The sequence below is a fragment of the Phaethon aethereus genome (genome assembly GCF_964289735.1).
Source record: "Phaethon aethereus genome assembly, chromosome: 2".
In the NCBI taxonomy this organism is placed as follows: domain Eukaryota; kingdom Metazoa; phylum Chordata; class Aves; order Phaethontiformes; family Phaethontidae; genus Phaethon; species Phaethon aethereus.
In genome coordinates, this window is record NC_138582.1 from 124,673,595 (window position 1) to 124,701,329 (window position 27,735).

Sequence of the window (27,735 nt, forward strand, 5' to 3'; positions counted from 1 at the left end):
ATTTATCAGCAGCCCTGGTTAACAGGGGAGGTCCCAGAAGACTGGAGGCTTGCCAATGTGACACCCATCTACAAGAAAGGCCGGAAGGAGGATGCTGGGAACTACGGGCCTGTCAGCCTGACCTCCGTACCAGGGAAGATCATGGAGTGGTTCGTCTTGAGAGTGCTCACAGGGCACCTGCAGGACAACCAAGGGATCAGGCTCAGCCAGCATGGGTTCATGAAAGGCAGGTCCTGCTTGACCAACCTGATCTCCTTCTATGACCAGGTGACATGCCTAGTGGATGAGGGAAAGGCTGTGGACGTTGTCTACCTGGACTTTAGTAAAGCCTCTGACAGCGTCTCCCACAGCATTCTCCTGGAGAAACTGGCGGCTTGTGGCTTGGATGGGTTTACTCTTTGCTGGGTGAGGAACTGGCTAGATGGCCGAGCCCAGAGAGTTGTGGTGAACGGTGTTAAATCTGGCTGGCGGCTGGTCACAAGCAGTGTTCCCCAGGGCTCAGTTCTGGGGCCGGTCTTGTTCAATATCTTTATTGATGATCTGGATGAGGGAATCAAGTGCTCTCTCCATAAGTTTGCAGATGACACCAAGTTGGGTGGGAGTGTTGATCTGCTGGAGGGTAGGAGGGCTCTGCAGAGGGATCTGGACAGGCTGGATCGATGGGCAGAGGTCAACTGTATGAGGTTTAATAAGGCCAAGTGCTGGGTCCTGCACTTAGGCCACAACAACCCCATGCAACGCTACAGGCTTGGGGAGGAGTGGCTGGAGAGCTGCCTGGCAGAAAAGGACCTGGGGGTGCTGGTTGACAGCCGGCTGAATATGAGCCGGCAGTGTGCCTAGGTGGCTGAGAAGGCCAACAGCGTCCTGTCCTGTATCAGAAATAGGCCAGCAGGAGTAGGGAAGTGATTGTGCCCCTGTACTTGGCACTGGTGAGGCCGCACCTTGAATCCTGTGTTCAGTTTTGGGCCCCTCACTACAAGAAGGATGCTGAGGTGCTGGAGCGTGTCCAAAGAAGAGCAACAAAGCTGGTGAGGGGTCTGGAGCACAAGTCTTATGAGGAGTGGCTGAGGGAACTGGGGTTGTTTAGTCTGGAGAAGAGGAGGCTGAGGGGAGACCTTATCGCTCTCTACAACTACCTGAAAGGGGGTTGTGGCGACGAGGGCATTGGTCTCTTCTTCCAAGTAACCAGCGATAGGATGAGAGGAAATGGCCTCAAGTTGTGCCAGGGGAGGTTTAGATTGGATATTAGGAAGAATTTCTTCACCGAGAGGGTGGTCAAGCATTGGAACTGGCTGCCTAGGGAGGTGGTAGAGTCGCCATCTCTGGAAGCGTTCAAAAAACATGTGGATGTGGTGCTTCAGGACATGGTTTAGGGAACATGGTGGCACTGGTTTAATAGTTGGACTTGATGATCTTGAAGGTCCTTTCCAACCTTAGTGATTCTGTGATTCATTATGGTGTTAAAAATTGAAGGTGGGGTTTTTAGATTTGAGAGGTTAGTTGAGCACATGGAGTGGTATCAATACTAGTAAATTACATTCTTTGTTATGTCAGTACTAGCACGTTGCCTGAACATGCATAAAGGCTATTCTGTGGGGGAAAATGAAGCTTTAGTTAGGATTCTCCTGGAAATTTTTTTCATAAAGTATAGGTGTATATACAGTTGAGTTGAAATATAGTTAAGGCACTTACCACATTTTTTAAATTACTAGGACTCAATGCAAAAAGGGGAGGGATCCATGTCTTATTAAAATACAGATGCACCTGCCTGAGTATTGAATTTGACACAATATTGAAGGATGGGTTCTTGCTGAATTGCACTGAGTGTAACCTAAATGCAGTTCTCCTGTACTGCTGAAATAAAAACTGTCATAGTGTATAATAACAGATGTGGCCTTCATGAAAGAAATTTAAAACTGGTGAATTTTTCCGTGTGCAGCAAAGGAAAGGTCTGCTTAGAAGTGCTTTCTACAGATTGCCTGAACATAGACAGTATTTTGAGAATCTTAAAAAAAAAAAACTTTATAATGAAATCTGGACCAGTCTGGTGATAGTCTTTCAGAAAATGTACAAAATAAAATGTCTCCCTGCCAAGAGTCCTAGATTGTTCCCTGAAAATTGTGTGACATTTGAATCCTGACTTCCTGCAGCTATCAGGAGTTTTACTTGTGGACTGAAGAACATCACTCCTCCTTGATTCTCGAGCATGCACATGGATTGAAGTTCCAGTATGAGGAAGAGTCTTGCCCGTCCTGAGAAAATGCTGCGGCCCTACCAAATAGAGTGGAGCATCATCAGTTAAGCAGATTTCAGCGAGATAATGGTGGACAATCACCAGAACATAAAGAACAGTGACAATAGTAATGTCAGTTCTCTATGGTCGTTTAACTGCTTTCACCATGAGGCAGTCCTCTGTCTTTTATTGTCTTTGCTGCATCAGCAAGGATGACTAGAGTAGCCTAAAGCAAAGATGACTGAAGTAGCCTAAGATGTTACTTGAGGATTTGCTGTCCATTTTCTTGGATGTTTTGCTGTCCTTTGAGAAGAATGAGTTTAAAATCACACGTCTGCATTCTGAATATTGGAAGGCGTATTACGCTTGTGCAGCAAGTGGCTCAGGGCTGCTATAGTCTCTTAAACTGGATAAGCACGATTCATCTTCTGAGGTGCTTTTGATGAAGTGTCCTGAAAGGTAGTATTACTGAGTTCAGGTGTGAAGTGCCCAAATACAGCTTTACCTATGCAACTTTCTTCTAGAGCTTTTTAATTTTTCAGTGTTGTGATTTTGCAATCTTAATAGTCAACGAGGGTTGTTTTGAGCTTTTTGGTCTGGTTTTCCCCCCCCTTATTTATGTGGGTACAGTTGCTAGAGGTAGTCAGATCAGTGAGGATAGATACTTGTTTTAGTTCTGTGTTGGGAGTAGTGCGAAATGTGACAAGTAGATTGCTTGTCCAAGTTCAAAACAAAAAAGATCCCGCTTTTTGTTAAAGCTTTATCAATCTATTAATGAATTACGATTCCAAAATAATAAAATATAATTATTTATAGTAGTAAAACTACTTCCATATTTTAAGTGCTGTGTAAAGAAATAAAATACCTGCTTCACCTGTGCAATACAACCATAAGGCCGTTGCTGCCTGAAGAGAAATGATCTACTAGAACAGCACGTGAATGGAAACAGCATGAAATGCACATATGTAAAAGGGCTGCATGCTAGCAAAGAAACACCCTTTGAATATCTAATTCAGCTGTCCTAACATTTGGATACTAGATGAGTAACAGATACTAGATGACAAGTGTACAGGCATTGCCTTGCTTCTTAAGGATTGAATTATATTACTCTTCAGTTAGCTTTAATTGTATGTTTGCTACAGCTCAGCCTTGTATTAATTTATATCGAAATGTCTCATATCTGTGAATTTGTATGTTTTGTAAGTGGAAACATTTTCAAAGACAGATGATGCTGGGCTTCTTCATAACTATGGATGTGAAAAACCAAAGTGTTTAAAATGCTTTTGAAGTAAAATATAGAACTGAAATAGCTTCCAGTTTGGAGGAAATACAGATTTCATTGCTAGTATAATAAGCCATGTGCTAAAATAAACTTTGGTTTTCATGCACTTGATAATACCAAGATTCAGTGACGGTATATAACTAGGGAGTGGAGGAAATGTTCCTTGCAAATGTGTGACTAGTTCTGCTGCAAACAAGGAAATAAGAAGGCTAATGCAATTGATGTGTTTTATGTTGTGCAAGTGTGGGGGATGACATGTTCAGTCCAGGTTGTTCTCCTTTGTGTCTCCACTGTGTATCTCCAGTTGTAAAGCACACAGTTGTGTTTAGCTGATGAAGTCAAAAGGAAATGATGAATACATTTGGAGCTGGAGTGCAGAAGTTCCTTCTAGTGGGCTGGGTGCATATGTGTGAATTCCTTCTACAGGTGTGCAGGCAACCACCCTTTTAAATGTATTTAATTATTGTACATTTTGTTCTAAAGCTTTATTCAGAAGAATTGTTCAAAGGAGTTTTAAGCTCGGATGATGTAACTTCTTGATGTTAAACAGTTTAATACACTGGGGAATCTGTTGATTTTTGAAAAGTGGGCTAGAATTAAGCTTTATGAAGACTGCTTGAGGTGACAGCAGTGTTGAGATTGTTCCTATACACAGATAAGGCAAGTTTATACTGTCATGGAACCTGAGGTCATGGAGTGTTTTTTAAAAGCATTCTAGTTTTTAAATTCTGGCCACTATTGATTCTCTAGGGACTGGCTAGCTGTAATCTTTGATCAAAGTAATTTTGACCACTGTCTAAATGTATTTTTTAAAAAACTTGTTAAATATTTGACCTTTTAATTCTTTTGTTATTAAGTGACACAGCAAAAAATTTCTCGAACGTCTGCTGCAGTGCTAGGAAAGTCACTAGGAATTCATTTCTGTTATTTCTTTCAACTCTTGGAAAAAATGATACTCTGAACAGTCTTAATCAATGCTAAGTACGACTTGCCTTATATTTGTTATAACAGACATGTCAGTCTTTGCAAAATACTTGCCTATGTATGGCTGGTGCCTGATTTATTTTTAATAGTAGGTTAATGATATTGACCTCCATTTTAGCTGAATTTTAATTTACTGATGAAAATACTGGCATACAGATTTTGGGTTTTATCCTGGTATTTTACTAATGAAAAACATGTACTTAGCAGCACAGATGCCAAAAGCATCCCAAAATGAAGTGGATCCTTATTGAAGTTTACTGGAGAAGTGGTTCTTGTATTTTGCTATCCACTAGTTGTTCCTTCCATCTCTGCCATTCCACCAACTGTTCATTAGTTAACTAATGAAAATGGCAGATGTAGGGTGTAGTGTGGTATTGAATGAGGGTGTAGCATGGTATTGAATGTTGTTGGCTTTTTGAGTCTGAAAAGCTCTACAGCCACATTGTTGGTTTGGAGGTGCATCTGGATTGCTAGCTATGCTGAGAAACAGGGTGCTGGGCTAACGTAGCTATGCTACCTTTTCATAATGGAAATTACTCTAGCTACAGCTCTGATATAATGAGCTGAGAATGGGAGACCTGAAGGTGTTCTGGTCTAGATGAGATTATATCAATTTGGGGATTATTCTGATTTTCCCCTTGTTTTGCTCCACAAATACCTTAGCTTGCACGTTAAATATGCAAAAGCGATGCACAATTTGTCAACACAAGGCAGGCTCTTAAATGCTTGCAAGTAATCAAACATCTCTACTTTTATTTAGCTGTAATATTTGTAAAATATTCTGCATTTTACAAAGTGTTGCAAAATACTAATTATAAGATGCGCCTCTAGGGACTCTTTATTTTTGTTCTTTTTCCCATCATGGATGTGGACTATTTCTGGGCTGTTTAACAGCTGTGTCCTGTGGCAGTCTATTCTTAATTGTAAAACCTTGTTAGCTGTAGCATGCAAGCATTCTTTAAAATATGTTTAAAAACAAATGTTTGTATTCAACATGTGGCTGGCCTGACACTAGCCACAAAGATGCAGAATTAAAACGAGTGAAAAACATAAGCACCCCAGGAAATGCTAACCTCAAAGGAAATCCTTTGAAAAGGATGCCAAGTTTGTAAGCAAGAGAGAGGAGGGGGAAAAGTCTGCGTGGAATGGTGCTGTTTGTTACATTACTCTTACTTAGAGGGAATTGGGATGCACGGATATGTGTGCTGATAGAGTTGTTTTCCAATCTTGTAAACTGTGATCCTGTAACACACAAAAGCTGTGTGTGTGTAGCTTATTGAGAGCCTCTCCTTTTTTTTTCTTTCCTTTTTCCTCTGCTCGTTTGCTGCTTTCTGTCCAGATGAGTCATCTTACTTGCAAAACCTGTATTAGTAATTGAAGTGCTTTTGGAAACAAAAATAAATCTGCAGAAATACTGATTTAGCTGGATCTTAAAAATATACTTCCATTAAAAAAAAAAGTGTCTTAATTGGGCACTTTTTTCCTAGAAAGACATAATTTTGCATCTTGTATTTAATTTGGATTTTAACTTGGTTATCCTAGTTTTATCTAGCAATAGTCATATCTGTAATGTTAATGGAGGAGTAATGCTGAAGAGAAACACACTGAAGTAGATAATTAACTCTATATCAAAAAGAAGAGAGGCCATTTTGATGAAATTCTTTATTTTAGGGTTATCTGTTTTTAGGTATTTTGTTGACTCCAGTTTTTCTAACGTGCATTTCCCCAAACTTGAAAATTGCAATGTAAATTTTTCTTTTTGTTAGCGGTATTTTGAAGCACACGGAAGTTAAAACTGATTAAACTTGCTTCCTCAAAGATCTAACCAGGTAGATGTCCTGTACTTATAGCACAAGGCATGAAAGCCTGGAACTTAAATGTCAACATATTAAATTCTAATCGTATCAGTTTTCTGTTTATGCCTTAGATTTGTAAATTTACAAAATTACACACTTGTAATTCAGTTTCAGACATGTAAAATTTCCTATAGAAGTAGGAAAGGAAGAAAAGCTTCAAGTCAGTACCTTGTTTTTCTTGCATTTTCCCTACTGTAGTTTCTCTCTGACATATTTAGCCTTGTGCTTCTTCAGGCAATGATGATAAATGTACTAGGTAAAATGATTTTAAGCTACTGGTACAGCAAAAACAATACGAGGACAGCTTTACTCAAGTCAGTGAGTCTTGCACGTGCAGGACATTAGGTATACTCACAAATCTGCCTTGAAGAGTATAATCACGTTTGTCATATATAACTGAAAAGGATTCCTTCCTCTGCTGAAGGAAAGGAGCTCTTTCTGTAATCTCAGTATTGACATCTTTAAATGGTTATATTTATAGCCCTCTGCAGAAACTCCGAAACTGCAAGGTAATTTCAGTGTGAGGAAAGCACCATTAAAGTCAGTGAATGGTATGACAATTGAACCCTGTAATTGCAGATTAGGAATATCACCACAAGTACTTGTCCACAGAGGGGTAAATATGGAGGAAAGATACTTTGTCAGCTATTACAGTCAGTTATTGTTGTATGCAATACTTAAACATTGCAATTTTCCTTTCTCACACAATGTTTTAGAAAACAATGGGCCTTGCTCTTGACATTATGAATGAATTTTCATGATTACTTTTAGGTTAGTAGGCATACAATGTTTGGGGTTTTTTTTGCCAAAAAACTTTACACAAAAGGGGTTACAAGAACAGATTTAATTCTCATGAGTGATATGTGGTGAAAGTCTCTTTGTTGATGATCATAGCACTTCAAGGGACCTTGAGGTTAACAGTTCCTTCCCGGCGCTGGAATATGGGATCAGCTGGGTTTAGCCCCTTCCGAGCAGATGATTATCTATTCTTTCTGAATTTCTTAATGGAAAACCACCCATTTCCTTGGGTATTTTATTTTGACAACTAATTTTACCATTGGAAAACTTCCTGTGCTGGTTTTGTCTGGGGTAGAGTTAATTTTCTTCTTAGTAGCTAGTATGGGGCTATGTTTTGGATTTGTGCTGAAAATGATGTTGATCATACAGGGATGTTTTAGTTACTGCTGAGCAGTGCTTACACAGAGTCAAGGCCTTTTCTGCTCCTCACACTGCCCTGCCACTGAGCAGGCTGGAGTTGCACAAGGAGTTGTGAGGGAACACAGCTGGGACGGCTGACCCCAACTGACCAAAGGGATATTCCATACCATATGATGTCATGCTCAGCATGGAAAGCTGGGGGAAGAAGAAGGGGGAGGGGGATGTTCGGGGTTATAGTGTTTTGTCTTCCCAAGTAACTGTTACATGTGATGGAGCCCTGCTTTCCTGGGGATGGCTGAACACCTGCCTGCCGATGGGAAGTGGTGAATGAATTCCTTGTTTTGCTTTGCTTGTGTGTGTAGCTTTTGCTTTACCTATTAAACTGTCTTTATCTCAACCCATGAGCTTTCTCACTTTCATTCTTCTGATTCTCTCCCCCATCCCCCTGGGGGGAATGAGCAAGTGGCTGTTTGGTGCTTAGTTGCTGGCTGGGGTTAAACCACGACACTTCCTAATAAGCACATCACTATTTCACAACTGATTCTCAATTTTGAATGCAGAGATTTGCAATTGATGCTTTTTATTAACAGGTAGTTCTTTCTTCCTTACAGGTGTAAAGGGCTTCATTTTCCTTCTTAATTGTACTTGACTCTTTCTAGCTATTAGACACAATTTCAACAACGTATATAGCCTTGAAATGTAACTGAAAGGGTATTTATTGCACTGTCACTGTTTAGTATCTCTCAATTTTTATATCTGCTTGCTTTTGAATTAGGCTTGTAGAAAGCTCTCATTTGCTAGATGTGCCTGACAAGAAAGGACCAGGGTGGTAATAAAGCAGACAACAATTAACAATAAAGTAACTGTCTTAAAAAACTTAAGTTCCTGTTTCTGTCAGTGACTGTCTGCCTAGCCAGATTCAGGAGGGATAGCGTGGTAAGAGAATTCATTGAAAACAGACTTATGTAGAAAGTTATCTGGTGTTACTATTTGTGTTAGGTAGTCAACTTGAAGCTGCTTCTTCCTGTATAAACAAGAAAGCCATCTGAAATTATTCTTTAAAACTCAAAGCATCTGATTGGGCTGTGGAAAAACTTTTCCATAACACAGACAAAAGTGTAATTGTGAGTCTGTATACTAATTGGCACTAGTGCTGTGTAATTAGAGGGGGATTTCAGGGATTTCTTACACTTGCATGTACCTCATCATCCTTTACACAAACTGAAATTAGTATCTTTGTGTCTTTAAGCCATGACTCTTGCCTAAAGACCAAGAGTAAAAACCCTTAAAAGGGCTTGATTCTGGCCTGACTGCAGAAGGCTGATCTCATGTATTAATATATCTGTTTGTCATTGTTGTGGTATTTGGCTAACTGCACTTAATAACAGGATTCACAAAAGACTAATAATCAAGGCTAAATTGTTCAGGGTTTAATACATGCTCTGTAGAGGCCAAAAAGAGAAAAAACCCAAGCCCGAGGCGAGCCCCTCCCAGGCCAGAGACCTGTTCAGCACCCGCACCCTGGACAGCTCAAGCAAAGCCTCTTCCAAGGTGCTCCTGCTGCCCTGTGAGATGTGCCGGATTCTTTAGCCAGGAGATAAAACAAGGTGCCTTTCAGGAATCGTATGTTTCATGCTGGCCCAAAGCTTTCTGGTTGGGCTACTGAAATTGTGTTTAAAAGACAAAGGGTTTGTGATAGACTCTCATTTGTCGCAGTTCCCTGCAGCACAGAAAGCAGCTTTGACAGCCTTGAGAGTAGAGCAGATAGACTTCCCCTGGAAGTCTTTTTGTAACTCTTTCTAAGTCTGACTCTCATACCTACAGTTCCTATGTGTTGGTTTTTGTTTTTTTTTTAATCTTATCTGGGTTCCAGAAGTTCAATCTTCATCTGTTTGTTCACTTTTATCCTAGAAAATACATTTCTTGTCACAGCTTTCTCAAACTTTGGTAAGCCAGCTTCCTTGTTCTTAGTTTCATCTCTGTTCTTTGTTTTTCGTGTGATTTAAGAACTTTCTGGAACTAGTTCTCATTTTCTGGTGAAAGTTTTGTTAGTCTTGTAGTTTCAACTGGACTTCCCTGCTTGGTTCTGTCCAGTAAGTGGAAGTGGAAAAAGAAAGTTATACTGATAATTTCTGTTATCACACTGTCTTTTTCACTTTTCTTTGATGCTATGTGACACCACTTTTCAAAATGAAATTATTAAAATATTTGAGCTTAAATATTTAAAAACCCGGATAAACTTCTGATATGTTTTGAATTAGTATTAAAAAGATGCCTTGAGCAGTAGGAGGCTCACCGAAAGATTAACCTTTTGAAATAACATTAGTTTTTCTCGATAAGAAGTTAAAATCTAGAAGGTGGTATTCTGAAATACTTACTTTTGAAAAGAGATAGCTTTGCATCCAGTAATGCTGAGGTAACATGAAAAGATCCATCTTTTGTGTGGAGGAAAAAGAACAAAACATGTAAATATTTAATTTCACTTAATGGCTTTCAAAGCCAAGATGGAAAACACGGTAATACGTTGATTCATGTGTGAAAACGGGGGTTTGTAAATACTTCAGTAACCTTTTTTCCTTTCTTCTTATGACCCTGCTGCAGAGAGCTATTTTTTTCCCTATTGTTAAGTGCAGTTTATTTAAGATAGTATGTGCTTTTTTTCCTACTTACTGTTATCTTTTTTACAAATGTCTTGCAGGATTTTCCTTAGGGGTGGGAATCCTAAGTAAATATTATTTCCTTTTTTTGCTGAAGACCTTTTGGTATACTACCATACCATTATGCTAGCTTCTGTAAGAACATCGGCAGCTTTATTGAGTTTACTACTAAACAAATAAGAGGAAGCCACATGCATTTCTTACACTCCCTCCCTACTGGAAGAAATAAAGTGAATTTCAGGAGGAAAAGAAAAGCAACTGGTTTTGCTATTTCAACTTTTGGGGTACATGCATTTCAACTTCTAAATAAAAAATGGAAATACCATCGTTAAACACAATTAGTATTAAGAATTTCCTCAAAGTCCTAGAAAAGCTGTGTTTCCAAACCAGTTGTCCCTAACTTATGGGTAACTTTGTTTATGTTGGACCTCTGCCATATATCTGGGAACTGTGGCAAGCTGTTGGGTAATTTCCAGGGTTGCATTCCACTTTTCAATATTATTATTGTTTTTCTTCTCCCCTTAAACTTGCTTCATTGGAGAGATGATAAGTAAAATCATGTTGTATACAAGTCAAACGTTTTTATTGAAGTCACATTCTATAAGTTATTTCCCCGGTATTCTGATTTCTCAGGTTTGGTATAAGAACAGTTTGTTCCCTGAGTAGTTACAGAAACATATGGAGGTTGGATAGTGAATAAAACACTATTCATATTTGCTTGGATGGAGGGGGGACATGGTTGGGGGTGGAACCCACCATGTATGTTTACATTTAAATAAATTTAAAATCTACTTTAACAGATTAGCCAGTGCAATACAAAAGCTAATAGTTTTATAAGCGGTTTTTTGCCTTGCCTCACTTTCAGTTTCTTTTGGTAAAACTGTCCCTGATGGAATAGGAATTGATAATAAAAGTTGTCATAACTGGTACTTCAGAAGATGTTCCTCTATCTTTTATAAATTGCTCATGTACAAGCTGTTTGTCTATTAAAAAAAAAAGGCAAAAAAGCTTTGTAGCTGTCCATATTAATACATTTGAGATCAGAATTTTTGTCTAAATTGGCTTAAAGACTTAGATTTGTGTATACATGTTCTTGCCAGAATAGTAATAGATTAGAAGGCTGTATTGTCCTTTTAGTACTTTGAATTTATTCCAGAAGGCTTGCTGTTTTATTTTGCTGGGTGGTACTACCCTCAACTTTCTGAGATGCCAGGCTAGGTCAAGAGCAACAATAACATACTGCAGAGTTCATAATTCCACCTATATTATAGGTTGAGTAACATGCTGAATTGATATAAATGCATCCAAAACATTTGTTTTACTTTTTAAACAAGTCTAAATGAACTTTTTTTGCCTTGAAGCTGTCACTGTATGGTTCTAAAGTAACTAAGTGACAGTGGTGACAGTGTGACAAGGTTAGTCTGTCTTGAGATTTAGTGCAACTTGTATGAATTTTGTTGCAGATAGAAACCTGGTGAATGAGTTGAAGACTTTTTTTTTTAAGTCATTGTGTAGATGTTAAGTGCTGTGAACTCCCTTCCTGAACTAAGAGCTTAATTTTCAATGTTTTGAATGTTTCTGATGTCAATAAAAATTGTCCTACCTATACAATAGTGCAGAAGGGCAATTTTCATGTTTATGTTGACTTCTACCCAAAAATATATTCTCGTGTGTAAAATATTTCTTTTTTCATGTGTATCACAACCCTTCCAGCTGCATCTGGGTTTTTTTTTCCCTTTTAGGCCAACTTCTGGACAGTTTTGATACAGTTTTAGCTAAGGACTTTTCTCTTTTTTCTTTTTTTTTTCCCAAAGGACTTTTCTTTTTTACACCAAGAGTAGAAATTCAGTCTGTCCTACCATGTTCTGTGGAAAGTACCAGACAGACACCATGTCAGGCTAAAGTCTTCTGTTCACAGAACAAGTTCAGCATTCAGTCGTTTTTCAACCTAGAGCTGGAGGATGTCCCTGAAAGATTAGACAGCTGTTAGTCTTCTGTAGCCTGCCTACTGCCTTGCAGAGATGTCTTCCAAAACAGAAACTGCTGTTGTAGATTATAGGATTAATAGAATGAATGTACAATGTCTACACAGGTCTGGAAAGCAGAGACATAAGTTTAGATGTTTAAATGGCATTCTCGCTGCACAAAGCCAGGAACTATTGAGTATTGCTGCTTCTCAAAGAAAAAAACCAATAAAAGTAGGTTTCTCTTATTGGCACATTTCCCAGTCTACTGACTTCTGATATGATACAATACTGTAGAGGACAGGTATGGCAAGACTTCTGCTAGAGAGAGGAAAAGTGCTTTTGTGATGACTGACAGGAATGTCAGGCTTCCTTTGGGAAGAACCTTAGGTGTTGCTGAAAATAGTAGCTAAAGGCAAATTTTAAAAAAGTTACATGATAAAACAACAAACCCTGGAGGCAGAGGCTGTCCTTTACATGCCTGTGACTTACTTCTTAGTAGTCTTTAATACATATGGAGTTTACTATGGAAGAACTGGAACAAGTCTCTCTTTTCACCAGAACTGGTGAACTGATGACTTATGCCTGGCTTAATCTCACTAATTTGTTGTTGGCCATACTGTGAAATTTATCACAGTTGCTGTTACTGCACTCACCTGTATGCAATGGACTTGCCTTCTGAGGGCTTCTCCTATAATGAAAGGAGTCAATTTAAGCTGGTGCCCATGTGGGAAACTGCTACTTTGATGTCTCCAAAAATTCAGAATAAGAAAGCCTTCTAGAAAACTGTAACAAGGTTTAAGTGTGCGAGTTAACCTTCAAGAGCATCATGGAGATTTTTATTTTGTAAGACACTGAAAGTACATCTTCTGTCTACTGAAACAGAAGTATTTTTGAGGGACTAATGCGCCTCTTAAATAAAGGAGATCTAATTTGAAACAGAAAAATGCCTATAAATGATGTTAATACTTTGCAGTTCTTAAAACCTGTTTTGTGAAAAGTAATGTGACAATTCAGTATCCAAATACTTAGCAGTATAAAATCTTGCTTGCTTGGAGAATGGTTTGTTTAACGAAAGTGCCTTTTGAGAACTATTGTTTCTTTCACAGAAAATTTTGGGAAGTTGTGAATTTTTTTCAACCTAGAATGAAAGACAGCAATGGGAACATAGGTACAAATCTGTGTGTCTAATGATTTTGGCATTGGGGCAATAGTAGTAGTAGTAGTCCTGGTTAGTCTTACCTCAGGACTTTAGATGTCTAAAGTGGTGGAAGATTAAGAAATTATTTTTTTAATGAGTGCCTTACACTTTAAAAAAATGGGAATTGGAAGAGAAATAAATTCTAGATCTTTGTGAAGGGCTAGGTGTTGGGTTATTGAACTTGCATCATGGAAATTTTTTTCTTTAAACAAGTTTTTTGCTGAAGTTTGTATATAGTACACATTCGGGGTGCATCCTTCATTAGCTTGTCTTTTGTTCTAGAAGTCCACAGGTTTTTGGTGTGGGGTTTTTTTTTTGTTTTGTTTATATCATGGAAGGATATACTTAAATGCATCTTACTGGTCTTTGCCCTCTAGCTGCTGTTTTGATCCTATCATTCTCTGAATTGTTTTATATGCTTGTGGCAGGCTGGCTAATACAGCAAGGTGCAGTGGGCTGCTCCAGTGTACCACTGGGAAAGCTCAGAGTCCTGCTTGCTTGGGCTGGTCCCCACCAGCTGACACATGCATGCAGGAAAGGACAGCAAGAGGTCCTTAACTTCAGTAGCATTGCAGATGAGTAAAGCAATGAAAACATGTAATTCTTTACCTAAAAGCTGTTAACTGGATAAGTAAAAGCATTTGAGTTACCGTGTCATTTTTTAAACTGCTGAAAAGTCAGAATGTCTTTTAAACTAATTTGTTACACCTGCACATCCCTGTTAAAACTTATTTACAGTCTATGCGGTATGTGTGTATGATCTGTTTAATGTAAACAAGATGTTTCTCTTCTAAACGTAGGTGTTTAAAATAGGTAACTAATCAAATTTCTCAACGATTTGCCTGATAGACTAATGCAGCAGTTGTAAACAGCAAAAAATAGAAAATGCTCAGTAGCATTTTCTACAAAAGTAATTGAAAATGCTTGTGATACAAAAAATATTTCCTAACAGTTTGTTCAAACAGTACCATCTTAACCATGAAAAAGCAAGAATTGTAGTGCTGACTTAGTTGCTGTGATAGGAATGATGTGGCATGTCATTTTTGAAGTTTGGTTGGTTTGTAATTTATGGATGTTCTGTAAGATTTTGCAGAATATGGTATGGGTGTTATATACTCTCTTAATAGAGGTAAAAAAGTGGTAAATATAGACAAATCTGTCATGGCTGATATGTTTAGAGCATGCAAGTCAATAGCTTAACTTTCTTCAGCTTTTATTGACCAAGTTTATTAACGAAATTAAGAAAACTTGGTTGGTGTGTTATCTCTTTATGGGTTCATTTCTATCTTTTTCTGAACCAATTACACATCATCTTTACTATTCCTTTTATTAGGCATTTTGCATGCTTTCTTCACTATGGTACATCCCTAAATGTTATTAAAAGGTTCTGTATTAGATATAGGAACTTTTGCAAAATCAGTCATTGTAATACGCAAATGCGTATCATTCAAACTTAAGAAACTGCTTTCACATTTTATCAAAATTTGTACATAGTTTATGTTAAACACCTAAATTCTGTTAATGCTGAAGGATTTAATGATCTAATTCCAGTGTACACCTTTCTGAAATTATGTGTTTCGTAAGCCTTGGTCTTCTCCCCATTTTGTAAGATTCTCTGTAATTATTCTGTTAGAAGTCTGGCAGCTTATGAACCTGCATCCTATTTTCTGCAATAGTCCATACACTAAGGTAAATATTTTCAAAGTTGGAAAAATAGATGGGTCAATGCAGAGTGAACTTCTCTTAGTTGAATTTTCCATTTAAAAACAAAAGGCTGCTTTATGATAAGCAGAGATGTCAGTATTTTTAAAAAGTTATTCCTTAAACAAAATTCCTTTGTGCTGAGGATGAATGTTATTTTTCAGCCTGGACTTTTCTACTAAGCTCACTCCTTATAAGTCATACCTTTACTCGGGGTGGGGGAGAACAAACCCAAATAAACAAACATACTTAGTCTACTCTCACCAATTTCAAGTGAATGGAAGTAAATTAGTCCGTAGGTTAGAAGTTGCCCTGCAGAATTAAGAAATTGGTGCTCTGTGGAGGGACTGCTATTTTGAGAGTGAAAGAGGGAAAATATAGAGTATAATAATGCAGGAAAGTCTGCTGTTGTGCTTGGGTAATAAAAATTCTGGTATGTGTGATTTAAAAAGAGATAAAAAGCAAGAAAACAAGTATGCTTTCAAACATTTATCCTTGACTTTCTTGAAACTGTACTTTTAATAGGTATAATTTTTATGTTATACTGATGATAAATTTAATTACAACTACTTTTGAGATATAATTTAATGTTGCTGTCAAAAAATGAAACATTATGTTTAGAATTAATATTTAAACTTCTGAGAACATCCCACATAATAATTTAACTTTTTATTTACATATATTCTTCCCAGTTGTAATCTTTAATATTTTGTACTCTGACTTTTTTATCATTGATTGGTTTTCCCCTTTTTTCTTTGTCACTGCTACCCCTACTTCTGCAGGAGCAAGTAGGTTATTGGTAAGTATTTCAACTAAATCAGACTTTACAAAGTTTTGCCTTAGTGAGGACTTCTTTTTTTTTACCCTCACTTACTTTGGTAAAAACTTTGTAGACAACAGACCAATTGTCTGTAAATGCTGTGCTTTCTCAGGTCTCCATTATCACCTTGTTTGTGTAGTAGAGTAATAGTTTTCAGGTTCTCTGAGAGACTTTGTCTTCTGCATGCTTTCAAGCAGCATCATTATCTGTGCTGTCTTCCGAGATGCTCTCTTCTCCTGGGGCTTGCTCCTTTGTTCCTGTCTGCTGCGTTTCAAGTGCAGTGTTTACTTTGTCTCTCCCATTTCTTTTTTTCGTAAGACCTTGTGTGCATTTTGGCCAGTTTGCTCAGAAGACTTCTCTGCGTCTGACAAGATGCTCCGTTTCACGTGTACGGTTTAGTCATCCTCGTCAACCATTATTCAGCCATTTTTTGCATCATACCTCTTCCCTTTTAGCAATCATTAAATATACTTCAGCATGGTACAGCCACCCTCTCCTCTCTTATTATCATGCTTCATGTAATTTTAATCAGATTTGTTGCATTGTACAGTACAAGTTTTCAAGATACTGTCGTTGGTGCATTTTCAAAAAGTAGCACTTCATTCTTTCTTCTGATCTTGGAGCAGCTCTTCCTATACATCCTTTTAAATGATGTGATTTCTAATGGAAACTTTTTCTTTAACCTTAGTATATTTTTGAAAGTACTGACTTTATTGACAGTGGGAAGGGGAGGGGCGTGTAGACAAACTGGTTCCCTGTACTTAAAAATTTGTAGTTGTATTGCCATATTACTTGGTTACTCCAGAAGAACCTACTTCTGACAGTAGAACACCGTTATCCTGTCTTCCACAACTTTCATTGAGAAATGATGAGTAGAAAGAGCTTTATCAGGTGTTTGAGGAAAATATTGCTCCAGGCAATGAGAGACAATTGAGGGAGTAGGAAAATTAAGGAAGAAAGAAAAAAAAAATTATAGCTTCAAGAGAGACTAGGAATGAGAGTGAAGAATTCTTCCTCCTTGAACTGTGATAGGTGAGTTAAGAAGAAAAAAGCAATGTGAATATGCAATATCTCTAAGAATTTTAAGGCATTTCATTTGCATAAAGTTTTCAGACCTCCAAGCTGACTTGTAGTGAGTTATTTGTCATCATCTGGTAATGCAAGAACTAAGCTTGTTTAACAGGTTAATCTTGCCTGCCTTGTGAAAATAAAATACATTTGTGCCCCAAATGACCATGTTTTCTCACTACTTGTGTTCTGAATAAGGTAGTTGACTGGGCTCCAAAATGTGTCCAACCTGGCACAAGATTTCTCCAAAGTGGCAAGAGCCCCACTTGTGTACAGAAGCCTCTGAAATGGTGATGGGGATAGATTTTTTCCTGTACTACTGCTGTCACTCTACCAGTGTGGCTAGAAGAGTACCTTGAAAGCGTCTTCCCTTGGGTTCTCTCCCTTGGGAAAGATGCTATGGAAATTAATGGTATTCCTCTGGGGAAAGTCCTGTTAAGTGGAGGTTTTGGTCTCTAGTTGAAAATATACTTCTCAAATGTAGCAAGCTAAAGTCTAAAATCATATGGATTTAGGGTGTGGGTGGAGCCTTTTTTACAAGAAAACTGAGGCTTGCTCTTACCTTTTAAATCTACCAAATGCAACTCCCAGTGTAAGTTTATATTCATATTTGTCTGTCTTCAGCGGCTTCTGTTCTGTTGAGAAACTTGTGGTATGGATCTGTGCTGGGGGAGGTGACATGTTTGAATGCAGTTAATAAAGTAGTAAGTTAAAGAGTGAATTAATAGCTTACAAGTAATTTTAAAAACTGTTCCTGTTTGTATGCTTGTCAATTTGAAAGTGCGAAGTCTCCAGAAGTTTGGATGGAGACTTGGGCAGTCTCTCATCTACCTTGACTACAGAGCCCTATGGATGATGGGATGGGGGGGTAACCCCTTCCCATAAACAGAGGCGGAGCTACAAAGGTCTTTTCTCCTCCCTTTGGGTGGTTGCATCAGTCTAAAATGTCACTCTTAAAAAGCTGTTCCTCTAATAGCAGCTGTTCTTAATTTTTAGCAAGAGGTTAAATCAGTCTTTCTACAGGTCTTTCCTACCTGTAGTGTCATCTTCTGGTTTGCAAGATATTTTAGCATGGAGCTTTTTTTCCCCTAATGGTTGTATTTATTGTTCTTCAGTTTGTAAAAATGTGCAGCTGTCAATCATAATCACATCTTACTTTTACATTGGTATTAGACACCTGAAGTTGTGCAGTTGGTACAAGGTTTTATTTATGAATAAGAGAAAGTGTCTTGTTCAATTTCTCTACTTCAGTAGCAATCACTGAAAAACAACGCAGTACAGAATGAAGATCTCCCTTTCCCAGCTACCAAGATGAAGAGAGCTAAAGAAGTTGTGTTCTAAGATTCTGTCTTTCATAAGTTTTTGCTTAAGAGATGAAGTACCATCCAAACATGTATTCTGTAGTTATTCCATGGGCTCCTTAACTAAAATAAGTTTCAGGTTTGGTTTTATTCCCATTTTGTATAGCCCCCCTTTCATACCAAGTGCTGTGGGAGCTTTAAATTGGAAAATACAAGAGAAAGTCCCTTGTTTCCCTCAAGGAATTCACAAGTGTGTTTACTTCAGTTTTATGTCACAAAAGTGGGTAAGAAAACTCGTCTAGATTATGAACACAAAATCAGTAAGTGCTAGGAAGAAGAAATTATTTGTGCTTATCCTGGTTCAGTTTTCTAGAAGATATAGAGTTTGGAATGTTTGTATTGTGTTCCTTATTTCTGTTTGATTTCCTATTCTCTCCCAAATTGAGGGGAGCATGTCTTTATTTCTTTTCATGTCCAGAAGTCTTTCCAGATGGTGGTGTGTTCTCCCAGCTTAGGCCATTGACAGCATAAGGAAGGATGGAAACTAGAGAACTAGGTGTATCTCTTCACTGAGACACTTTCTCCCTTAATAAAAAACTTCTGTATATAAAATGGCAAACTTTACCCAAGTAGCCACTTGTATTGGGACCTAGAAATTCTCCTGAAGAGGGTTCCCTGGGAATTGCTAATGCTTTTTTTTCTTTCACCTTCCAACTTAAAGACATTTTTAACGTATCACAGAATCACTAGGTTGGAAAGGAACTTCAAGATCATCAAGTCCAACCATTAATCCAGTGCCACCATGTCCCCTAAACCATGTCCTGAACTGCCACATCCACACGTTTTTTGAACACTTCCAGAGATGGCGACTCCACCACCGACCTGGGCAGCCTGTTCCAATGCCTGACCACCCTCTCAGTGAAGAAATTTTTCCTAATATCCTATCTAAACCTCCCCTGCCACAACTTGAGGCCATTTCCTCTCATGCTATCGCTGGTTACTTGGGAGAAGAGACCAACACCCTCGTCGCCACAACCCCCTTTCAGGTAGTTGTAGAGAGCAATAAGGTCTCCCCTCAGCCTCCTCTTCTCCAGACTGAACAACCCCAGTTCCCTCAGCCACTCCTCATAAGACTTGTGCTCCAGACCCCTCACCAGCTTCGTTGCCCTTCTCTGGACACGCTCCAGCACCTCTACATCCTTCTTGTAGTGAGGGGCCCAAAACTGAACACAGGATTCAAGGTGCGGCCTCACCAATGCCGAGTACAGGGGCACAATCACTTCCCTACTCCTGCTGGCCACACTATTCCTGATACAGGCCAGGACGCTGTTGGCCTTCTCAGCCCCCTAGGCACACTGCCGGCTCATGTTCAGCTGGCTGTCAACCAGCACCCCCAGGTCCCTTTCCGCTGGGCTGCTCTCCAGCCACTCCGCCCCAAGCCTGTAGCATTGCACGGGGTTGTTGTGACTGAAGTGCAGGACCCAGCACTTGACCTTATTAGACCTCATACAGTTGACCTCTGCCCATCGATCCAGCCTGTCCAGATCTCTCTGTAGAGCCCTCCTACCCGCCAGCAGATCAACACTCCCACCCAACTTGGTGTCATCTGCAAACTTACAGAGGGAGCACTCGATTCCCTCATCCAGATCATCTATAAAGATATTGAACAAGACCGGCCCCAGAACCGAGCCCTGGGGAACACCGCTTGTGACCACAATTCTCTGGGCTCGGCTGTCCAGCCAGTTCTTTACCCAACGAAGAGTAAACCTGTCTAAGCCACGAGCCGCCAGTTTCTCCAGGAGAATGCTGTGGGAGATGCTGTCAAAGGCTTTACTGAAGTCCAGGTAGACAACGTCCACAGTCTTTCCTTCATCCACTAGACGGGTCACCTGGTCATAGAAGGAGATGAGGCTGGTCAAGCAGGACCTGCCTTTCATGAACCCATGCTGGCTGGGCCTGATCCCTTGGTTGTCCTGCACATGGCCTGTGAGCACTCTCAAGACCAACCGCTCCATAATCTTCCCCAGTACAGAGGTCAGGCTGACAGGCCTGTAGTTCCCAGGATGTCAGTTCTCTGTTCTTGAATTTAGTGTGAAATAGTCTTCATATGCTCTTTGATGGTAAGGGTAAAGTTGCCAGGTAAGATGTTAGCTGTATTAAAGCAATATGCTTTCATGTACAAAGCTTCATGGTTTTGAGCTTAAGGAATTACTCATTCTGTCTTTCCATTTCAACTGTCTGAGAAGAGAGAATTCTGTGGCCACATAACTCTGATAGACCATGTAGTCTTTACTGGAGCTTTTTTTTCTTCTTTAAGTTTTACAAATTAGAAGAAGGGAATAACATGTTTGACTTGACCAGCACTGTTGTTACTTTGCTGAGAATCTGAATTATTTTTATCTATTTTTCTGCTGTTCTTACAATCCCACTTCATAGTCCTCTATGCAGTTGAATATAAAAGGAAGACATGGAAGAAGTAGAGGCATTATACTTTGACTTTAATAAAATGTTTATGCTATTCTGCTTTATATTCTCATTAGCAAACTTTGAGAATATGGTCTATAAGTACATGGATGCTGAAACAGGTGGAAAAAAAATCCTGTAGCTGCTCTAGGAGAGCAATTCAAATCACAGAATGGTAGGGACCTCTGAAGATCATCTGGTCCAACCCCCCTGCCAAGGCAGGATCACCTAGGGCAGGTTGCACAGGAACATGTCCAGTCAGGTTTTGAAGGTCTCCAGAGAAGGAGGCTCCACAACGTCTCTGGGCAGGCTGTTCCAGTGCTCCATCGCCGTGGAACTTCCTGTGCTGCAGTTCATGCCCATTGCCCCTCGTCCTATCACTGGGCACTACTGAAAAGAGACTGGCTCCATCCTCCTGACAGCCACCCTTCAGAGATTTATAGACATTGATAAGGTCCCCTCTCAGCCTTCTCTTCTCCAGACTAAACAAGCCCCAGGTCTCTCAGCCTTTCCTCATATGAGAGATGTTCCAGTCCCTTAATCATCCTCATAGACCTCTGTTGGACTCTCTCCAAAAGTTCCCTGTCTCTCTTGTACTGGGGAGCCCAGAACTGGACACAATACTCTAGCTCAAGTATCACACTTTGGGTCTGTTTTCAATAATATTTTTGGAGAGTGGGCGCTTTAAAAAGGAAATATAATGCCAAACTTGTAAGACCTGAAAGCACTATGGAGGGCAAAATTGGAGTTAAGAATTGTTTTTAACATGTTAGAAAAATGTTCATGATTGATTAAAAAAGACAAGTGAGAATTACTAAATGTGAGGAGAAATAAAATGTACCACTAAAAAATGGGACCTGCCTAGTAACAGTTCTGCTGAAGATTTAGGGATTGTTATAGGTCATAAAAGGAATGAGCCAATAATCTGTTGGTTTGTTTAAAATGTACATGTGTGTGTATATAGGTATGTACATCTCTGTGTATAGATAGATCTTTATATATATATATTCAACATGTAGCGTAACAGAACGATGAGATAGGTAACTACTAATTTCTGCTTAGGACTTCTGAAGCCTTGGCCTGAAAGCTCTGCCCAGTTCTCAGCAATGCAGTATGTCAAGGTTGGAGAGAGTCCAGAGGACAGCAATAGGAATAAAAGGTTTGGGCATCAGGGTCTGAGGAAAGATTAGGGTAACTCATTCTTTTTCAGACTAGGGAAAAAAAGACAAAGGGCATACATTTTCCAGTGTGAACATGTTTTTTTATACTGAGGAGGATTACTGACTTTTTCATGTCTACTGAACACATAGTAAACAACCTTTTTTGTAAGTGAAGGCTGCCAGATTAGAGATAAGGGAAGATTCTTCCCTAGCAATAGCTGATCAGCATTGTAGGTTGTCTAGGATGTCTGTAAAATCTTTCACTAGTTGATTTTTAAGGGCAGATTAAAGCCTCTAAATAAGTTTAACCCACTTTCTGAGTATGGGATGGACTTGGTGACCTCCTGAGGTTCTTTCTAAGATGTTTCTCTGATTATGCGAGGTCTTTCCTGTTTATTGGGCGGAGGGTATTATCTGTGTTGTTTTGTTTTAGCATCATTATGCAGGCTTTATTTGTGTGAAAGTAATCGTGCATACCGCCCTCATACCATCATACTTACTGGATGCTGTGCTTACTATACTTATTTTTTTTTAAGCATGGAAGAACAAGTGCAAGTATGTAAGTAGTATTCGTCAGCCGCCTTACCGTCAAATACATTTTAGAAAAGTATGTGTATGCAAGGATTTATCTTTTCTCATGACTTCTTTAAATGTAAACCAAGATGGATTTATCCATCTTATTTGAAAACACATGGGTACAAAAAATTAAAATACTAATGTGTTGCACACTTATTTTAAAAGAACAGCTGGTCTCGTTATACTTTCAGTTTACTTTTGGCAATGTTCCGGTTGAGATGTTTTCTGCTGAAAGGTTACTCTGATCAGGCTGATGCAGATTTTATTCATGGTTATTTCTTGCTACAGCTGTTAAATATTGACCTAAAGCATCATCCATTCTTCTGTGCAAGTCTAATACTGCTTTAACGTGTTTCCTTTATGTGCAATTCTGTGACACTCTGCACTGTATTGTCTGGAAGCTCTTGGCTCTTTTTTTTCCCACCACAAAGCAGATACTCCAGAATCAGTGCCAACATGATCTTGCAAAAATTATAGAGGTCCAGGAATTTGTTTTTTGTTGGATGGTTTTTGTTTGCTTCACTATGCTCCGAACTGCAAGTCAAACAGTCTGATGTTTGCAAAGCAAGGCAAATACAGTAAGATATCAATAGGAGGTTGAAATTGGTATGGATAGAGTGGCCACCCATCAACCTGTCCCTGTGGATAGTCTCCAAGCCTGCCAGAGATGAAAGTTATGAGTTCAGTAGATGGATGTGAGAGAAGATGGGATTTCTTGGCTAACCGGAGGTTCGTTAGCAGAAGACAGTGGAGTCTGAAGAAAGTGATACATTCAAGAGACACTGAGAGAGAGAATTCACTTCTGAATATTTAAATCTGGCTACTTACACAGCTTTAGTTATTTCAAACTTTCTGTGCCATCTGGGATTTTCTAGTAGCTGTGCTGCAACTTTTTGTTCTGTCTGTCTTTTCTTGTAATTGTACTTTTTTCCAGGGTTATGGTTTTGTTTTAGGTAATGTGTTACTTTCAGTATTGTAGTCAGGGTTGTGAAACTAGATGATGGGAGCTTGCAAGAATTTGTCTCCCTGCCTCTTAAGCATGCAGTTGTAAAAGTCAGCTAGAGGCATGTGCTCGCTCCGTTTTGGTGCTCAGTTCTTTCCTGCTGTACAGAAAGAGAATGGGGTGAGAGGTGGTTCTTCCCCTGACTTAGGTTGTATACAGGCAATGTCCTCTCTGCTATGGGAGAAGGAAGGACAGCTTTGCAGTGATACGCTGACAAACAGTGATGACCCTAATACAAAGGTGATAGTTCCTCATCTTGGATGAGGGTAAGGGACTCAGTGAAACCAACACCTTCATCAGAGCTGGATTTTTACCTAGAACTATGCATTATCTTTTGCACTCCCCTTGTAAAGGGAATGAGACAGTAGTTAACTGAGGTTTGTAGTTTTTAGAGGACGTTTCATGTAATGTCACCTTATCTGAGGACTACTTCCAATTTGTTGTCCAAACGACTGTGAATGCATTGTTTATCTGCAAAACTTAGTAAAACAAGTCATGTAGAGAGGAAGTTATTTTTGACCTGTTACTGATTGTTAGTCATGTGACACTTTATTCAAGTTATCGGAATTGCTCCTTGAGACTGGTGGTAAAAACAAACATAGGCTATAAAAGTTGTTAGCTTGCTAGGCAGTGGTACAATAGAGCCTTTGTTCTTATGGAGTACTTAATTGTAAACTGGGTCATGAAACTATTGCCTTCTGATTTGAGGAAAGGTGTGAAAATACCAGCTTTTTTTAAGGACCTCTAACTGGCTTGTGGACAGTGTTGATTGTTCACTTATTTACTTTAATTGTATTTGAGAAAGATAAATATTGTGTCTACAGTCAAAATAATTGGTTCTTTGGGGTTACTAAAGGAGTTGGAAGTGGTAATTTCCTTCACACAAAACACACTGTGCATCTCTTGGGGGAGATGGCTAAATGCAGGAGCTGGTTATTGCAGCAGAACCTTGTGAAGGAATGAGAAGTCGGATTTCACTTGTGTTTGAAAAATGCTTCAGCAAGTATTGTGAGCTCAAGACTGTTTTTCTGCTGTTATGCTAGTCTCTGGCATGCAGCTGATCCTGGTCACTGGAAAAACATCTTTTCCACAAAGATACCTTTACCATTGGCAGCTATATTGGTCCATTTCCTCTACTACTTCGGTTCTTCAGTGTACTGTTCTGCATGCTGAGTAGAGCTACAGCAGTCAGATATCCCAGACTTGCTGTGTCAGGAGGATATTTGTAGTTGCTTAACTATTACCTTCAGATCCCCCTTGACACTGGACAAGCCACAAGATACTTTATTGCTAGAATGCAGACTGTTTACTAGGTTTAGGGGCAGGTACATGGTAGTATAAGCACATTCAGCTGAATACTCTAGGTGGATAACCAGAAAAAAAATTTTTTTTCACAGCTGTCTATCTTTAAGCATGGTTTTAAGTAAAGCGTTATTATTATTACCATCATCACATTATTATCTACCCAACCTCTCCCTACTGTTTTATTTGGATTTAAGTATTCCCTCCAAGCATTCCTGTCATATGTACAGTCTTAAAAATACTGTTAACTTTAGCAATGGTTCTAAAGACCTACCGATGATTTTCCCTGCCCCCTGTCACTCTCAATTAGACATGCTGATGACCCTAGGGAATAAGCTAGAAGGGTTCTGTGCAGAAAGCAGAGGGAACCTGTTAATGACTGTACCAGTGCTTAACTAGCCATGAATATAAATGTTAACTTGCTGTAATGCAAACACTCCCTTCTGGCACAGCAGGACTCAGTCTGTAGCATATAAGGAAGTTACGTGCTTTGTCACATCAAAATATGTTGTCAATTATGCCTTATAGAATAAGAGAATATTGCATGGGTCTTAGTAGGTTTTGACTAGACTTAGGAGTAATTGGCTGCATTAGGCTGATAAGGATTGAGAGAAAATTTAGCCCAAGTCAGTTTTTAAGAAAACCATAGCAAAAAAGTTATGTGTGGTTTTGAGTGTTTGGAAGACTGGGATACTAAGTTTGATTTTAGTCATGTTGAGATGTCTGGGGGAAGGAGGTTACACAGTGGCTGAAAGGTCACTGACAAAACTTTCTACAAGTAAATTAATCCTTTCAGCTTGTTTTTTTTTTTTTTTTTTCCAAAAGATGTGTTTGGCTGTTGTATGCTTATTAACCTGTGGTTGTAACTGTTGTTTTTAAAGATGTGGGTTGGGGGAGGAGGATTAAAAATAAGGAGAGAAGAGCAATATTTAAACTGATGTGCAAGACTGACACAAGAAGAAATAGATATGAACTGCTTATGACTAAAATGGGAAGAATCAGATCTGTACTTTATCTCAGGAAGTGGTTTCCACTACAGGTTCAGCTGCTGCTCAGAGTTCCTCATGGGTGTTACCAGTTGTCCGCTTTGACTTGCTTCCTATTAACTGCACTAAAGAAATAAAAGTCATTGTCTTGGTAAATAACGTGCATTACTTCTATCAAGTGCTAATGCTTTAGGTTAGTTGCTTGATCTACATCTGGATAATAATTAACAGTAAAGATCAAAATTCTCAGGCATCAGTAACTTGAAAGTGCGGCATCAAGTCGCTTGTCACCCTTGACTGACCCAGTTCATTGTGGGCTCCCAAGGTTAGAAGTACAAAAGTAAGGGGCAACAAACTAAAACATGTGGGAGCAGGACCAGGTGTTGGTGGAAGGTGCAGTGGTCTTTTATACATACCTGCATCATTACTTCTCAAGAGCATCAAAGAAAAAGTTGCTCCCTTGCACTGAGGCTGGACTTAGATATTTTTGCCGTATGTTGTCCTGTAGCTATACTCCTTAACAGCTGCTATGCATCAAGATCCCTGCTGGTGGCTTTTTGTCTCTCACTTGTGTGTTAATTATTCAGCAGATCAAAATCAGTCAGACTTTTCTGTGGACCGTAAAACTTGTCCAACCAATCTTGTTCTTTAACTGGAAGACTGCTGTCTTTGGTAATGACATAAATTAAAGTATTAAGCAGTTTTGTCATGGACTATTATGCAGTTGCATCACCATCCAGACTGTCTTAATTATTCTTTACTCCATATTGCTTCAGGCTGTGACCTCAAAAGCTAAACAAGGTCATGCTTGGGTAGGATGAGAGAATTCAAACAAATTCAGTGCTACAGGAAATATTAGTGATTCAGTAGGTGAGGTGACACCCCTGCGTTAATGTTTTCCCTGTGCCCCAGACTGGTAAAAGATGCTGCAGCTTGCATGATGAGATGTAAAACTGAGATCCTTTGTTAAAGTCTCAATGCTATTCCTGGTAAAAATGAAGATGTTAACTCAGGGTTCCTGCCCAAGTTCAGATTTTAATGTCTATGTTCTCTACACGTTTCTAATTTCTATTTTAGTAGAGTCATATTATCCTCTTACTCTTGTCTTAAATGATTCTTAGAGTTGTTGGGGAAGCTTGTGTTCCAAAGGTGCTGACATGTTTGCAATTGGCAACAGATCAATTTGCAGAAACAATGGTCCATTGATCTTTTGAAATCAAGGGAATTATATTAATGTAAGAAATGTCAGGTCAAAACTAAAAAGCTGCCAGATTTTTTTTGTTGTTCTTTTACTGTGTGCAGAATAGTTTTGTGGCTTGAATATACATATTTGCAACGTGGTTGAGTGTATTCACATATCTTTATTTTCCATAGGATTCAAGTGCCCTGTATGTTCAAAATTTGTGTCTTCTGACGAAATGGATTTACATCTTGTGATGTGTTTGACAAAACCAAGGATAACCTACAATGGTAAGAATGAAGTAAGCTGATAATTACTTATTCAGTTTAAAGATTAGAGGGATAATGATTTTTTTATTTAATAAAATACCCTGGTAACTAGTTCAGTGGACTCAGAAATTATGTATGTTTTTTTGCTTGTAGTTTATTTTTTCAAAGTAATTCCTAAGAACTTGGTCTTTTTTTATACTGCATGCCAATATAATTTACACTGTTGACTTGCTCTGCAAATATAAAATTATTCTTATTTGAGTGTGTTTATTCCATTTTTTACCACAAGATCAGATATTTGTCAGTGCACATTTAGTGCCTACTTGAGATACACGTAGCTTAAACATCCTCTCATCTAATGACATCAAGTAGTGAGGTAGGTCAATCAAGTCTCCTTCTGGGGACATTATTAAGGAGCGTTACTTGATGCACTGTGCATTTGCACATTATTCAAGAAAGTGACCCTTTCTTGCAGGAGCTAAAGAACTTTCTCCTTCAGCTGATTGGGTATGTGATACTTCATAAGGACTGGTAGATACGTATGTTTTTGTTATTCATTAGCAAGTTTCAC

The 27,735-nt window shown here is 38.9% G+C and overlaps 1 protein-coding gene across 1 annotated transcript in view; it reads left to right on the plus strand.

Annotated features, from left to right (window-relative positions):
- ZNRF2 (zinc and ring finger 2) overlaps positions 1 to 27,735 on the plus strand; it is a gene marked incomplete at its 3' end in the record, with an annotated part of 60,950 nt that overhangs the window by 10,847 nt on the left and 22,368 nt on the right. The window contains 1 exon segment of the mRNA XM_081996703.1: positions 27,090 to 27,185. Within this exon segment, the coding sequence (XP_081852829.1) occupies positions 27,090 to 27,185 (96 nt within the window).